Source organism: Lutra lutra, chromosome 2, assembly GCF_902655055.1.
Source record: "Lutra lutra chromosome 2, mLutLut1.2, whole genome shotgun sequence".
NCBI lineage: Eukaryota > Metazoa > Chordata > Mammalia > Carnivora > Mustelidae > Lutra > Lutra lutra.
In genome coordinates, this window is record NC_062279.1 from 153,027,068 (window position 1) to 153,044,187 (window position 17,120).

The 17,120-nt window shown below is 41.5% G+C and overlaps 1 protein-coding gene and 1 non-coding gene across 15 annotated transcripts in view; one reads left to right on the plus strand and one right to left on the minus strand.

Moving 5' to 3' along the window:
* The window catches only part of PROM1 (prominin 1), a 137,805-nt gene that overhangs the window by 32,846 nt on the left and 87,839 nt on the right, over positions 1 to 17,120 (minus strand). For all 14 annotated transcript variants that reach the window (XM_047718940.1, XM_047718949.1, XM_047718941.1 and 11 more), the window contains 5 exons: positions 12,999 to 13,119; positions 10,765 to 10,828; positions 9,366 to 9,455; positions 3,344 to 3,561; positions 1,319 to 1,393 (listed from right to left, as the gene is read on the minus strand). In XM_047718940.1, coding sequence (XP_047574896.1) covers positions 1,319 to 1,393; positions 3,344 to 3,561; positions 9,366 to 9,455; positions 10,765 to 10,828; positions 12,999 to 13,119 — 568 coding nt within the window. The remainder of the gene's footprint in view (positions 1 to 1,318; positions 1,394 to 3,343; positions 3,562 to 9,365; positions 9,456 to 10,764; positions 10,829 to 12,998; positions 13,120 to 17,120) is intronic.
* On the plus strand, positions 5,944 to 6,132 carry LOC125094427 (U2 spliceosomal RNA). Its single transcript, XR_007125503.1, has one exon. It is a non-coding gene; the product is annotated as a U2 spliceosomal RNA (small nuclear RNA).

The window sequence follows — 17,120 nt, forward strand, 5'->3', positions numbered from 1 at the left end:
TCTTTTTTTTACAGATTTTATTTATTTATTTGACAGACAGATCACAAGTAGGCAGAGAGGCAGGCAGAGAGAGAGAGGAAGAAGCAGGTTCCCCACTGAGCAGAGAGCCCGACTCAGGGCTGGATCCCAGGACCCCGGGATCATGACCTGAGCAGAAGGCAGAGACTTTAACCCACTGAGCCACCCAGGTGCCCCAAGACCAGGAGTTTCTAATGAACTGTTTAAGGTGACACTTGACTTTATCATTAGATGAGTGTCTAACAGATTATCTGATGACCTTTTTATGCCCGTGCTAAAAGACAGAGTCAAGAGTACCACTATTCCTTCCCTTTCCTGCAGGCCCAGGGCACACTTATTGAATCATAATTTACAAAGAAGTATTTACAGTGCACTCACCATATCGGTTGAATAAAGAGCAATAATTGGTAGGTTCTCAGGGAAATGATGATGTTCTAGACCAATGTAGCCCTTGCCAATTTTAGGGCTTACACTCAAGTGGAACCAGACACATTAAAGCAATAATTATAGGTATGAGGACCTTAACAAAGAATATCTGCTGCACTGTAACAATGCATTGAAAGGGTTTGACTTGGTCAAGATATCCAGGAAAGACCTCATTAAGAATGTGACACTGGGGTGGCCTGTGTGTGGTTCTGTTGGTTAAGCCTCCAACTCTTGATTTTTGCTCAGGTCATGATCTCAGGGTCATGAGATCGAGCCCCATGTTGGGCTCTATGCTCAGCGGGGAGTCTGTTTGAGGTTCTCTCTCTCTCTCTCTCTCCCTCCGCCCCTCCCCTACTTGCATGCAATCTCTCTCTCTCTCATCGTCTCTAATATAAATAAATAAATCTTTAAGAAAGTGATATCGAATGCTTTAAGTAACTAGTACTTTGTAGCCTAAGTGACTGGGCGAAGGAGAGAGTGGCAGATGCAGTCCACAGCATGTGTGAATGTGCACAAGGGGGAGGAGACGAAGTGACAGGGCTGACTTGCAGAGTGAGAGGGCACCTCACGTCAGAGTCAGTATGGGGTTCGGCACTACACCCATTAAATTCTGAGTCCCAGGAAGGTGAGATCATCTTTTGCTTTTTATCTCCAGCATGGTGCTTTGTACACAGCAGATGCTTAACACACATTTCTTGAAGTGCAATGAGAATAATTACCCGGTGGATAATAGTTAACACCCTTCTTGGCAGCCCTGTTTCCAAAATTTTAGGGCTTTTTTTCCCCAGTTACCTCTTTTCTTAAGTACTAGTCTACCCTTTAACATGATATAAACAAACCACTGTATTTTTTCTTTTTCCAAAAAAAAACATACCTGTTGGACCAGGCTGGACAAATCTGTTCGAAGAACATCATTAATATTATCAATTTGCTGATCCAAAGATGGGAGCTGAAAATTCATAAAACAAAATATAAGGCAAGGTGGATACTGCCAACATTATTTGTCATAAAAAAGGGAGTCATCTTATATCCAAGTCCCAAAGTCTCTATATTATAGGGTATGATTTAAGTTTCTTTCGAACAATAGAATATTGTCTGGGGAGAAAGACATTTATTTCAGAGTGGCCTCTACAGGCATTAAGTTTTAGATGTTTGGAGGACTCCTGCTGCAGTTAGCAAAAATTAGGGAAAGAAATTTAACACAGATCAAATATGTGTGATCTCACAATTTCAGGTACTGGATATTTTTCAATAAAGCATGAACAACCTCTTTAAAGACATGTTTAAAAACAATAAAGCCAAAGGTTATGTTGGTGAGTGGTCTGGAATACATTTCTCCTTGACAGCATTGTACATGGACTTAAAGTATTCTGTCTCTCACCAAGACAAACATCACGGATCTCCTGACACGATGTACCAAGAAGAACACAATATCACTCTTGCGATATCCCCGGCAAGTATGCATGACTCAAATCTAATCGTGAGGGCACACTGAATAAACTTAAATTGAAGGTCCTTCTATAAAATAAATGGCCTATAGTCTTCAAAAATGTCAATGTCAAAAAAGAAGAAAACGGGTGAAGGAGTGCCTTGTTGGCTCAGTCGGTAGAGCATGTGACTTTCAACCTCAGGGTCATGAGTTCAAGCTCCCTGTCTGGCATGGTCCCTAAGTATTTAAATAAATAAATAAATAAATAATTTAAAAAAACAAACAAACAAAAAAGACAACGGTGGAAGACTGTCCCAGATTGAAGGAACTAAACAGACATGACAACTAAAGACCATGTATGACCCTGGACTGGCCCTTAGACCAGAGAAAGAAAAAAGGTGTATAGTCAGATTTTTTAGGAAAATTAGGAAAATTGGAATATAAACCATGGACTAGATGGTTGTATTGGGTCAGCATTACATGTCCCAATTTTGAGAATCGTGTAATAAAGGTTGTGTACAGTTAGGAAAGGCACTGAAATATTTAGGGATAAGAGGACATAACCTGTAACTTACTGACAAGTGATTGAGAAAAACACAAAATGCACAGCATTTTATAAAATGACAGTATACAAATGACAGTATTTTATACAAAAATGACAATATGAGTAGTTGGTAGATACACAGATGGATAAACAGATGATGAAGCAAATGGAGCAAAAGGTTGGCAACTGGTGTGTCTGGGTAAAGGGTGTAGACAAGAGTTCCCTGCACCATTCTTGCAAATTTTCTGCATGTTTGAAAGGACATCAAAATAAAAAGTCACCCCCAGAAGACTCAATCCTATACATTTTAAATGCAAGGGAAGATCCCAGTCTCTGAAAGACTGTGCACTGGTGACCACAGTGATATGCATAACTCATAAATACACACTGAGACTGAAGGTGAAGAATGTGGATAACGTTGGCCCATGAGATAGAAAGGTGTGAAGAGTATAGTCATATTAAAATATTTTATTTTAAAAAGTAGCGTGTATATACCACTATCTTCATACATTAAAAATCATTAGGAGACATTATTTTATCTGTATCTCAGGACTTTATATATTCAAGTTGCTCCAAATTCCTTCTTTTTTCCACCTAATTTTCTCTTTGGAATATGGGGAATTACCTTATATTTAGGCATATGTGGTTAATATACTAGGCATGTCATTTGAAACTATATTTTATTTTTTAAAGGTCTACAAAAACACATCTTGCTTCCTTTTTTCTTTTTAAAGCTGAATTCATTCTGGTAGGTTCCACCAAATCAACTGCAGAGAACAGTTAAGAAGGGAAGGGTTTCCCATTTTTCCTTCTGCCTGGCCACAGCTGTGCCAATGTGGTGATCAGGACGCCAACAGAGACCCAGGCCGCCGTTCATCTGACAGGGGTCCCAATGGCACTGCCCTGTATCAAGGTCACCTCCTCACCTGACCCAGGTTGGTATTGTCCTCCAGCTGGCCCAGAGACATTCTGATGTTGTTGCAAGTGGTAGCCACTGGCGGGACAGAGCACATGGGGTCATTGAGTGACTGCTCCACATTCCTTTTCACATCACTGAGGCTGGTGTTAAGTTGTGCAGTTGACCTCTTCAGCTCCTTTAAAGTGTTGTTTACATTCAACAAGGCTTCTCTGGTCTCCTTGATTGCTGTGGGGACACACCTAGCGTCAGACAGAAGCACCCACCAGGCAGGCAGTGGAAACTTGTTCTCATCTACAAGGAACCTTCAGGGAACTGGAGATGGACTTATAACAGACATTGGGAGGCAACCAGGGGAGGAGCCCGCTAGGGGAATACAGGGACACTGTTGGCCTCCTTGCCCAGCTACTCCAGCCAGCTCAGCTTTCCCACCTCAGGGCTCTTTGGACAAGAAAAAGGAGTAAGAACAAGCCCAGGAATGCAAGGGGGACACCGAGTTGCTGCATTCACTGGCCACCTCTGGAACAGTCATGGTAGGAAAAGATGTCATTCCCCTAGCATCGCCCAGTCTTGAAGAGGCCAGCCCAAACAAGCTAACATCTTCAACCCTGAGTGGTTTTAACCACATCAAAACTGATCACACCCAGACATATCTCAGTGACGGATATTCAGAGAGCTGGAATTAAACAGAGTAGCAGGTGAAGAGTATGATTTGGGGTTCAGGCGGGTCTAGGTACAGATCCCTTCCTTGCCACTTGCTGGTCACCAGAAACCGATTCCTGAAAGTTCTTTAGTGGTTTTCTCATCTGAGCATGGTGAAACCACCACCACATTCATTCTTGCATGTGGGCATCAGAATGCTCAGACAGATTCCGTGATGTCATCGAGTCCATCTGTTCTATTTGGGGAGACTCCCAGCCCAGAATGCATTCTTATACTAGGAGATCCTTGATAATTGTTTGCTATCTTCCTGATTTTTCTGAGGTGTAGAACTATGTATTCATGACCAGGGGGGTTGTGAATTACGACCCTTTTCTACAATGACTTAAAGCCACAGGAGTAAAAGATGTGAAATTTAAATCAGAGGGCACTGCTTTTCTCCTAAGCCAGCAAGCCTTCCAGGCTCACAGAACAGATGGCAGAGCATCAAGCCACACTTGGGTGTTGCAAGCGAAAGTGTGAATGCCCTTAAAAACTGGTGTCCTCTAACCTTTCCTGGCAACCACATACAACTTGAGTGAGAAAACCACGTGCACACACAAACACATGCACACACACACTTTAATGCATTGTGTTGTGGGATCTTGCCTGAGGTCTTATCCCAATTCTGCAAACACCTTGTGATAGCATCTTTGGCAAACTGCTTCACCTCTGGGGATCTCGGCTTCCTCATCTGTAAATTAGGAAGCTGGTTGGGTCATCTCTTGGTTCTTAGGAGAGTCTATGATTCTCGGCTGTGTCTTAACAGGTCTTCTCACCCAAGATGGCACCACAACCCAGCTCTGATGATTTACCCTGAGACCTGGGGAGGCTTCCAGGATTAGACCGTATGGCCATTGGCCCCAGATTTTGTCACCTGACCTAGATATAAAATCTTCACATCTGCTTCAATCTTTTCTCTTGAATTTTGGTCCAGTCATGTCTTAATAGCATTGGAGATACAGTAGTATTTAAGACTTTGTCAAAGAGCCACTCTGGGAGTCAGTGTTGCATCTCTTGCACTTACCTCCCAGGATTATCAGCAAAGCATGGGTTCATATTAGAGGGTCAATGAATGTCTACCATAGCAAAAACAAGAAACAAAGAACAGGGTTGAAACTAAAAACACAGGATCCAAAAGAGTGTGCCAAAGTATGCCTCCCATCACACAACACACACCTCCCATTTTAAGGTGGTTTACCTCTCAGAGTCCTTTCCATTTTAAGAGAAGGTATTTTTTTTTTAAAGATTTTATTTGTTTATTTGACAGAGAGAGATCACAAGTAGACAGAGAGGCAGGCAGAGAGAGAGAGAGAGAGAGAGAAGCAGGCTCCCTGCTGAGCAGAGAGCCCGATGCGGGACTCGATCCCAGGACCCTGAGATCATGACCTGAGCTGAAGGCAGCGGCTCAACCCACTGAGCCACCCAGGCTCCCAAGAGAAGGTATTTTAAGGCAAGAGACAAACAACAACAACCTAGAACGATGGGTGATAAAATAAATTGATGGCCCAGAATACGTGTGTCCATTTAAGTACAGTCTGCAGACATTCTGGGTTATGTGTACTATTCCATCATGTCCTAAGAAAGACTCAGAGGTAATAAATATACATTTTTCCCAAAGCCTTCAAAGTATTTTATGTCTATAAAATATCTACTGGGTTACAACTTTGGGAGTCATTCCAGACTTAGCAAGATCACATATATTATGTATCTGAAGTCAGTGGAAAAATATTTTAGATTCTCAATTTCAGTTAATTAACATTTTTACCAGCTCATAGCACATTTCCTTTGTAGTTCCTGATCTTCAGCTCAAAAAAGATTAACACAGATGAATTTGCATGTTTCTGCTGTCTCCAAAGCCACTAACCACGTAAGGCTGCAAAGAATTTTTAGCAAAAAATTTGTCAAAGCATTGATTCTCAGCCTTTTGGCTAAAATCCAGTGCAGTATCTGTTCTTATCAATTTAATATCTGATATGTCCTCTATCTAAGGACAATATATTAAATGGATTTTTGGAGCAGGGGGATGTAATGAGTTTACTCCATCCACTCCACACATCAACCTGGCATTGAAGTACCTCCAGGAATGGTGGTCCCCATCAAGGACAAAAAAAAAAAAAAAAAAAAAAGTCAGAGAAGCTTATTAAGGATAGTATAAGGCGCTTCAGCAACACCAGAGGCTAAACTATAACATGTTTAGCCTGCTTAAAAAAAACAATAAAACTTTAACACTAATGCAGGAAGCACTGAGGAGAGCAATAAAATCTGTTTTAATGGCCTTTAATTCAAAGGAAACTATAATCCAAACAGTAAAAATGGCCAAAAGTAAAGGCACACAGCAACCACACTGCATTATTCATATATTTTTGTGCAGAATTTACCATTACATAATTTTGGAGCTGGAGAACTCCAAAGATCAATTTTCCAAATGCCGAGCATCCTTCCATGGCCACACCAACAAACTGAACTCTAGATTTCTAACTCCTCCTCCAAAATTACTCTCTGCTGTCTTGCCATGCATGGCACCAAAAGTACCCTACATCTTAACACTCTCCAGTGGTGTTGGTACCTAAATTCTATCTAGTGTGGACCAGGCCCCACAGGCTTTGTAGTTAGACCTGCATCTGAATCCCAACTCCACCACTCCCCAGCTACCTCGTCTTGGACAAGTTACATGATCTCTGAGCCTTACTGTCTTGAGTTGGTAAGATGGAAGTGACTATACTAATCACACAGAACTCTTATGAGTCCGAATAGGGTTTAGGAAAAGTACGTGGTATACTTTCAATACTCAAGGCCCTCAACACTCTAAATATTACTTTATGGCTGATGATTTCTACAAACACTTGCTGTGGACTTTGTTGGTTGACATCTCAGAAGTCACGTCATCGTCTACTGAGATGCAGGAAAACTGTGTTTAGATAACATGGGTCCCACTTCCCACTTATCCATTTCCCCTGTGTACCACTGGTCCAAAGATGGCTGTGGAACCCCGAATGCTGCAACTGGAAGGAAATCTGGTTGAGGAAGAGGAGCAATGTGACTGGTGTTAGCCCTCTTGCAATTATAAGGGGAGTTTGCATTAGAATGATGCAGACATTGTAGAGAACAGCTGGGTGGAAAAAAAAAAATCTCACCTCTAGATCAAGCCTTACCTGAAGCCAGTGTCAGTTATATGAGCAAACAATCCACTTAATTGAAAACCAGATAGAAATAGATTTTCTATATGTGTTGGGGAAATGACACATAATTACTCAAGAGATGTTTCAAAGAGAAGAGAGATGACTGGAGATATTTGATTGTAAAGGTCACAGAGCCAGCCCAAATCAGTAACCCACTGGTAAATGCAAACACACGAAGCTATGATGAGGGGACATAGAGGATAATTATCAAGAGCGATGCCAAAGATGTGGGAAGTGAAAGTTCAGCATTTTACAGGAGTGACAATTCTCCCAGTGAGGGGATGAGGAGCAACCAGGAACCCATCTCCTTTCATTGTCTGTTCCTGGTGGTTGGTTAAGTAATACTTCCTGCTAACCATAGGATGGGGCAGGGGGCAAAGGGCTCCTTGACAGTGTTGTCGAATCTCTGAAGCAGCTAACTTTGGAATTGCCATACCTCCAATATCTTGTCATGTATGATATATTTCCTGTAGTTTAAGCCACTTAAAGGGTCTTTGGCATTGATATCACATCAATGGCACCTCCAAAAGACCTCTAAGAATCGTCAGCAAAATTCCCAAAGCAAATAAAAACAACTATAATCTGATTTAAATAAGTAGATATATACACAGAGCACATTAAGGGTAACTAAAAAAAATCAAATGACTACACACATTAGAAGATCAGGATGCTTGTAGTCAAAAGGAGTTGCCTAGCGACTGAAGCAAGACTATGAAAGAATATAATCTATTTTCTCCTCCATCACCAGCAAAGTTACAGTATTCTACACTTAGAAAATGAAGATAAGGTCTGCAGGCCTTTATTCACTCAAGAAATGATAATTTTCTCTGAGCCAGATACTGTGTTGGGTGTCTCCAAACATAAGCTAGGGGAATTAAGAAATGAACAAATCAGCAGGTCGAGGAAACATGTGCAGGACAGGGGTCTGAGAGAGAATTATGCCTGCAAAGACCTATGGTAGAATAAAGGCTGAGATTCATAGCTTGGAAAGGAAGGTTTGGGGGTTGGAGGGTTGACATGGGACGTGACTGGAAGCATAGGCAGGGGCCAGGTATGCAAGGAAGGAAGGAAGGGGACATGGGTGTTTACAATCACATCCCTTCTCTGGGCCTCAGTTTCCTTGCACTGGAAGGACGTGGCTCGTGACAAGGGAAGCAGGTGTCAGGGAGGCATCTAAGCGGCACCCACAGCAGAGCACATGCCTTCAGTTGCAAGTAGACCAGTTGCAGGGTCAAGGAGAAGAGCAAGGAAAGACTAATCAGTTGGTTAAAATGAATCTCACCAACTCCTGGCCTGTTTTGCATGTCATCCTGTTTCCTGTTTCCATGTCTTTGAACTCTAAGGGGGCTGGGGGGCGGGGGTTGGTGAATGGCAGGGAGGAATGTCAAAAGGAATGAGCGTAACTTTCCAACTTCAACACATGTCCTTCCTTTGTGGCCTGTCTTCTTGGGAATCCTGGCTCATGGAAGAATTCACAGTGGAAGGATGACAAATGTAAGACACAGATGAACGGTCCTCTCTACCAAACACTTAGCACAGACATCTCCTCAACATTTGGAAGGGGCTCACAGTCTTATTTTTTCACTGCAATTGAACATGTAGTTTCTTAAAATCAGTACATCTGCTCCCTTAGATCACAGACTGTGGTATCTTGATATCTCTACAGATTCCTCTTTTCCCAAAGTTGTCCTTTCCAGGAAAAAGGAAAGCGTAACCAATAGACCCCCAAAGACCTAAACTTCTCAAGGCTACTCATCTTCTGTAGCAAGAGTCAATAAGCTTTTTCTGTAAGGGGACAGATGGTAAATACTTCAGGCTTTGTGGGCCGCAGGGTTCCTGTGCAAATACTGAGTTCTGCTGTGAGATGCCCCCTCACTGGAGGAACACGGCTGCCCTCCTTTTCTTTACAAAAACAGGTGGCAGGCTCCCAGCAAATGCTGCTGTTATTATTTCAAAGGATTTGGAGACCATTAGTACAACCTCTTTTACACAAACTTAAAAACAAAACAAAACAAACCATTGTGATGCTGTGTGTCTTTACCTGGCCTGTTGGCATGCCCACATCTGGGGAAAACAAGGGGAACGTGATCCTGGGAAGCAGGAGACTTCCAGTGGGAACCCACTCTCGCCCATTTCTGGAGTGATGCTTACCTTCCGCCATGGCCTTGATATCATCAAGCACGGGCGTGACTTTGGGTCTTAGCTGTTCGTGAATTCCACCTCCTAGCAATGACTTAATATCTAAATGCAAGGAAGCAGAAGGGGCTGTGAGAGCAGGCTCCAAGGATTTCCTCGTCTCTTAACCCATGTTTTCCTTCCTCTGCAGGATGTCCCCCTTGGAAAGTCATGTGGGGTCTCTCTTGCCCTGAAAACACCCTTTTCATCCTCGACCCCATTCAGGTGTTGATTCTTCGGGGAGATTTCTCCATGCTATTCAAAGTTTCCACACCAGCAGTCAGTCCCCCAAGAAAAAAGCAATCAACACAGGCTGGGTATTTAATTCTACAGGTGACCTCTGCTGATTTTGCAGGGAGATGAGCCCATTCAGAGACAGCGAGAATGGCGCCCCCAGCGCCTTCCCCAGGAGTCACACCCAGCATCTCAGGGTGGAGGGCATGAGCTCTTCGCTGGGTCCCGAGCGTCTGGGCTTGTCTCCAGCTACGGTGCACAACCGTTCGCAGGATGTGCCCTGTGGTATCAGGAAAGCCTAAGACAGGTGACTTTGGGGTCTGGGAACGCTCCAGAGTGTTTCCACATAGATTGATAGGAATCGTTCTTTGCTTTATGCCATTTCTGGTTACAAGAGTATTCACAGGAACACTCAGTTCTTGGGTAGCAGGAAACCTTAGAAACTCAGGGTTTATAAAGTCCAGCCATGTGTCTCTGATCTCTTCAGCGAGGCCAGGGTTTCCCAACAATGACATTTATGGATGTTTCGAACTGGATAATTCTTCATGGTGGGGGCTGTCCTATGTGTTGTAGGGTGTTTGGAAGCCTCGCTGGCCTCTATCCAAACATGCAGGCAGCACTGCCCCCACCCTCACCTGTTGGGACAACCACAATATCTCCAGATGCTGCCAGATGTTGCTTGGAAGGCAAAACAGCCCCTGGGGGAGAACCACTGAGGGAGGCTGTGTGGAACCTCCTCGGGGGCCTGCAGGGGCCAGCACTGACCGACCCCCGATTTCCGAAGCTCACTGGCTTTTCTGGGGAGCCCAGCTCCATCCGTGACCCTGAATCTGACAGAGACCCATTTCCCTCATCACCTGGGGAGGGCAGAACAAGCACAGGGCCACAGGAATGCAAAGGCATTCTTACCATAAAGGTTGGATTTTACTCATTGGGTAACAAACGGCAAATTGTCCATAACTCTAGGGAATTGTTCTACTTTGCCCCAACTTTGGTGCAGAAGTTGTAGAAATGGCATATTGATCACTTAGCCCATGTTTCATGGGAAATGGCCAAAGTCTCTTCTAGCCAAAACCAACCAACCAACCAATAAACCAACAAACCGACAAATGAAGTTGGGGCAACTTTAAGTTTTACTCACTATCCAGATCCGAGAATGCCTTTTTCTTTGTTGTTGCATACTGGCTCAGCACATAGTTGATTTGCTAAAAAAAAAAAAAAAAAGGCATGAAACTCTTCTAAAGTCCAAAGCCACAATAAAGAGATCTAACAAAAACCATCTTGAATCAGAACATTTTAAAAAGAAAGCAGGTTCCTAGAGATATTTGTATTTTCTGATACCCAGGCTTCTTCTTTTTTTTTTTTTTTTGGCATAAGCCTTTTATTATTCTTATTCTTTTTTTTTTTTTTAAATAAACATATAATGTATTTTTATCCCCAGGCTGATACCCACACTTCTTAATACTCCAAAACTTCTTGGCTTGGGAAATAGGATTTCTAATTTCTCCTGATTCTGTGCAATGGCCCTATGGAGAGTCGGGGCGGGGCCGGCGTGGCTGCGGACAAACAGGTCACTCCCCAGACATGGCCTCTCATCTTTTCCCACCCAAGTACTAACCAGGCCCAACCCTGCTTAGCTTCTGAAATCAGAGGAGATCAGGCACATTCAGGGTGGTCTGGCCGCAGGCTGTGTCCTCTCATCTTCTAAGTGGCCAGCCTGAGTGTTTTCACACCATGCTCTCAGTAGCAAGAGAGCAAGAATGGATACTGTGAGGTCTCTGGAAGCCTGAGGTCAGAGCTAGCTCAAGGTCACACCCACTGCATTCTTTTTATCAAAGCAAATCACAGGCACGGACCAGATTCAAGGGGTTGGAAAGAGATTCACCTCTTCAAGCAAGGGACTAAAAAGAACTCGAGGCCATTTGTAATCTACTGCATTAAGACCAACCATTTTACTCAGTGGTCACTACTGAGCTGGCCTCCGAAGGTGCTGCTTACCCTCCAGTCTTCTGGGCCCTAGCGGACCTGCTTCCCCACACCCTCTGTGACACTGGGTGTTATCGTTGGCTGAATAACCATTGCCAATCCCCTCAGTGAAAATGTACATTAGAATTTAAATTTTCATTTTTCCAACTACTTGAGTAAGGTTAAATAGTTATTATGTTTGGGCCAATTATATGTCCTCATTAAATTTACTCACATTGCCCATTTTTTATACATTTATTAGACCTCTTCATTTATTTTTGAGCTAGATAAGTTTCTCCCAAAGTTATGACAATTTACAATCCTTCCAAGATTCTGAAAGCAATCCCAAAGTTCACCAGCCATGACTGCTATATATTTAATGTTGCCACCTTTTTAGGAAAAAAGTTTTACTTTGAAGTCTTTAGAATGGTGGCTAAAAAAATAGGAAATTTTATTCACAGATGGGGAAAAAGAAACATTTCCCTCTTATAAAGCTATGAATAAAATTAGCTTCTCTAACCTTAATATTAAAAAAAAAAATGCTTGCAGTTTTTGCTCTTTTAGTTCCAAACCCGTTTTTAAAAACTGGTACAATACCTAATATGTTAGTATTGTTTAGAATATAACAAACCTAGAAGAGTACATCTCTGTGTGGAAAGGCCCATGGATTCTGGTGGAATCTGATTAGGGAATTGAACAGGAAGGCATCTTTCTCCTCATACTGGTACCTATGAGCTCAGCATCAATTATTTGGGCTGGTTTCTACTTAGATATTTTTAAAAACAGTATTTTCTACAGGCAAGACATCACATGCTTCTGGGATACAGAAAAATGTGCCATCCAGCCATACTGCTCCTCTTCTCCCAAAAACAACTTCTGTGTTCTGTGTGTGTGTATGTGGGCACGAGTGTGTGTATCCCCTTCCCAAGGATTTCTACACATTTATACAAATATGAGCAAATGGGTGTTTATAAAGCAGGAAACTCCTGAAACTCTTGTCTCATGACAAGAGTAACTTCATGCAAACCGCGCATAGTTAACTATATTGCCAAGAAGAAAGGACAATGGCACCTAAAGATTTTTCTTTAAAAAAAAAAATCATGAGACCCATAAAGTAGTTGAACAGTTATGTAATAAATACTATAATTTTATGTTATACCTTAAAATAAAGTAAAATAAAGTAATAAAATAATGACACCTGTTCTGAAAGGACACGTTTGTCATTTTCTAAAATTTTTTAAAATGTCATTTTGAAAATCACTCACTGGGCCTTTATTGCTTCATCTACAAAATTAAAATGTAGCACCTGTCTGCACTGATTTACTGGGCTTCTAGAAGTCCAAATGAGATGCCAAATATATACAGGGACTCAGAAAGTCCCCAAACACCAGGTGTCATTGTGTTTTTTACCGCTGGCGTTCCATTCAGGAAGGTTCTCAAGTCTTTCAAGTTCCTGTCTGCCAACTTCCGAGTCTTTTCAATCTGGGTCCTCAGGTGGTGGTTCGCCACAAAGCCATAGATAATACCCACACTGCCAGAAATGGAAAAGAGAAGGAAGGACATTTATTACATGACATGTGGTCTTCTGGCCAGGCACAGAGCAGCTCTGCAGATACAAGGGGAGCTGGGTCCCACGTGGTACCCCCAGGACGGCCGGACCTTCCCCCACACGTGGCCCCCTCCCACGGCTGCAAAGATCCCATAACCCAACATGTGGAACACAATATGGGACTCAGTCCTCTCACAGGAGACACACAGCCATTTAATATATATTGTTCTGTGGAATATGAATCTTACAAATGGAGCAATGTTCCCACTAAATGGTGGAGGGAACAAAAGGAGCAAGGCTCATAAGGCTGTGTATGCAACAGGGCATCATTCCTGCACACTTGGGAATGCGGGTGCACCCGTCTTGCTCAGCACGCACACAAACACAGCCTGCATGCATACCTCTGCTCCCTTCAAAGAAGACTATCAGGAAAAATACCAAAATGATGAGGATGGTTTGGGCTTCCGAACATTTTTTGCTCCCTCTAATTGTCCTTATTACTTTTTTATTGTCCAGGTGAGTTACTTTGTGTTAAACTGACAAATGAGACTCTGCAAACAGTAGCACACACACTGTATCAATCTATTTTGTATAATGTACAAAATCAAGAAACCAATGGTGCTAAAAGTCAGTGTTTGTACTTGAGGAGGAGTGGCTAATGACATCATCGGTGTGCTCACATTATTCAAATTGATGCCTACGTACTTATGATATGGAAACTCTTCACTACATAAAATATATTTCAATAAAGATTTTCAAAAACACTGTGAAAGGCATCTTGTATGACAAGTTATTCTATGTGAAAAATAAAAACAGTTTCCAAACCATCTAAAATGTCTGCATTTGATCATTTTAAGGGCTCTCTTACTGTTAACTAGTTACTAAATTAATTTGACCAGTTGGTTTGTTTTTGTGTTAAAGCCTTCCAATGTTAAAATGTTACGTTGAAAATTGCTAATTACCAAGGCCCTTCTGGATTTAGCCACTAGATGGCAGCAAGGAATCACCTAAACTTCTGACAACAGTATTTAACCTACAGAAATTAATGACAAAATTGTTTGTTTGTAACCATCCAATGGAAAGTGTGAATAGGTTCTAGAACAAAGTTTTGCAATTTAGACAAACTTACTCCCAGGCAACTCCTCAGTCAGGAAATGGGGATAGTCATTTGTCCTATTTCCAGTCATGGTTCATTCCAAGCTGCATTGGTTCATTGCTGGTCTCAAAACCTATTTTCCCATTGCAGTATTACATGGGTACATTAGGTTTTTCAAACTAATCCAAAAAAAAGTCTGTAACACACACTCTTGAACAACAGTTCTTATGGTTAACAAGTTGCCATGGAATGGAATGTGACTTAAGGTAGGAGCATAAGACGTGGGTTCTAACCCCACTGTTGCCCCTGACTCACAAGGTGGGAGCTTGAGAAAGTCATTTTCCTTCTGTGAGCTTTGGCTGGCATTGCACAACTGAAAATTAAATTGGGTAAGTACTTCTCGAACTGTAAAGGAGAGGGGTTACTGGATGTCCACAAGGTCTCCAAGAACTTTTTTACTTTATTTATTTTTAAAGATTTTATTTGTTTATTTGGGAGAGACAGAGAACATGAAAGGGAGAGAGAGCAAAAGCAGGAGAGATGGGTGGAGGTAGAAGCAGACTCCCCACTGAGTAGGGAATCCAATGCAGGACGTGATCCCAGGACCTGAGCTGGAGGCAGATGCTTAACCCACCGAGCCACACAGGAGCCCCTCGAAGACCATTTGTTAAAATTTGGGTTCATGTTGATATTAAAAAAAAAAAAAAAAAAGGACATTAACAATAGTCTGTGCCATTTGGAACCACCGCCTTACAATCCATCTTTGCCATTCTTAAGTCTGCTTTGGTATTTACCAGACAGTCAATATACCATAAAAATAATAGTTACTAAATGATGGGCTCATGAAGAATAAGGTCAAATGACTTTGGAGTAGTGTGAACAGAAGAGAAAAAGTTGGCTTGCAGCAATGCACCTGGAGCTTTATTTGCATTGCCCAATTTCAAACATTCCACCTCATGATTAGTCAGGGCCACCACCTGAAGACACCTGCCCACCACAGCATTTCAAGCAGGGGGATCCCTTCCATTCTCTCTCCAGCAAGCCCATATTATCATTCATCATGCTCCAGATCCATTTTGTCACAGAAGAAGTCAAAATGAACTTGGAAAACAAACAACAGGTCTAAGTTTACTTGGCTTTCACTGAAGGGGAGAAGAACCTCCTTGCCTTGAACTCTCAGAGGACTCTCCCTGAAATTCTGGTGGGCTACTCGAAGTAGCTCTATTTCTACCTATGCTTGATTTCCCTAGAAAGAGGGAGAAACTGCTTCTTTGTCAACTTTGGGTAAATGATGGGTCTCTTGTCCATGGTGGGTGCTCAATGAAAGTGAGTTTATGGACTAGGCTTTGTTTCATTTGATCCATTTAGAAGATTAGCCATATGTTTGAAGTGTCTAGTTCATAATGGTCTTTGTTCCTTTACTGAATAGATGCCTTTACTCAAAAGATCATCAATCACTAAAATGAATTCCAATACAACTTTGTAATAAAAACTGAATTCAGTGCAGTGTATTTAAAAAGATCTACATTTCTGCCAATCAGTTATGGATGCAATTAAAATGAAAGCATTGGTCTTTAAAAAAAAAAAAAAAAAAAAAACACTGCCCTAACCAGAATTCTGGAATAAAGCTCAAAAACTTTCAAAGCTAATTTTCAGACCTGTAATATATTGTAAGTCTTTTACTTAAATTAAGGATGGCTAATTCAAGCACCTACATGGGCAGGCAGAAACCACAAAGGGCAAGCATATGGTATGAACCTCTGGGAGCTGAAGGTCACAGGTGGGAGTCGGGGCAGATGCTCTGTCCCACCATGATTCGAGACCAGTATTGCCAGATCTTCCAATTATTCACAAAAATCTGGAAATCTGGATTTTTTTTTAAATAAAGTGCATATTTTCTTCTTCTTCTTCCTCTTCCTCTTCTTCTTCTTCTTCTTCTTTTAAGATTTTATTTATTTATTTGACAGAGATCACAAGCAGGCAGAGAGGCAGGCAGAGAGCTCCGCTGAGCAGAGAGCCCGATGCAGGCTCGATCCCAGGACCTTGGGATCATGACCTGAGCTGAAGGCAGAGGCTTTAACCCACTGAGCCACCCAGGCTCCCCTGGAATTCTGGATTTTTATGTAAAATTTTCCCTTTTTAAATATTGTCAACTAATAAAAAAAAACCTAAATACTATGCAAACTCCATTTGTGATCTCTAATTTAAAAATTTAAAAATCCTATTTGTTTATTTAAGGTTTATTAATTTTTTAGAGAGAGAGAGAGAGAGAGAGAGAGCATGTGCAAAGGTTGGGGGAGGGGCAGAGGGAGAGGGAAAGAATCCCAAGCTGACTTCCCCCTGAGATCATGAAAGTTAATCAAGAGTTGATGCTTAACTGACTTGAGCCACTCAGGTGCCCTTTAAAACTCCTATTTAAACACAAATAGAGAATAAAGAAGTTACACTTTTGTTGACCTTGGTTTACATTACTCAATACAGTTTTGAAGCAAAAAAAAAAGTCACATGAATTAATTTTTTTTTTTTTAACAACCATCAGTCAACTATTAGAATAAGAGAGTACTGAAGGAAATTTGCCTCACACAAAAAGGGAATAACATTTCAAGGACTATTAGCAATCTGGCATTTGATGTGTGTTTTTATTCAGTACAACAAAATCTCTTGAAACTTTTAGCCAAAGACAGGAATTTTAATTTTTATGGCGTATTAGTTTTACATCTTCTATATTTTATTATGGAGAGACCAATTTTCTCTCATATATACTTAAAAGTAAATATATATATATATTTATATTTATATATACATATATACTTAAAAGTAAATATGTAAAGCTTTTGAAAATCTAAGGATAAACCTTTAAAATTTATAGCAATTTTTTCCCTACCAA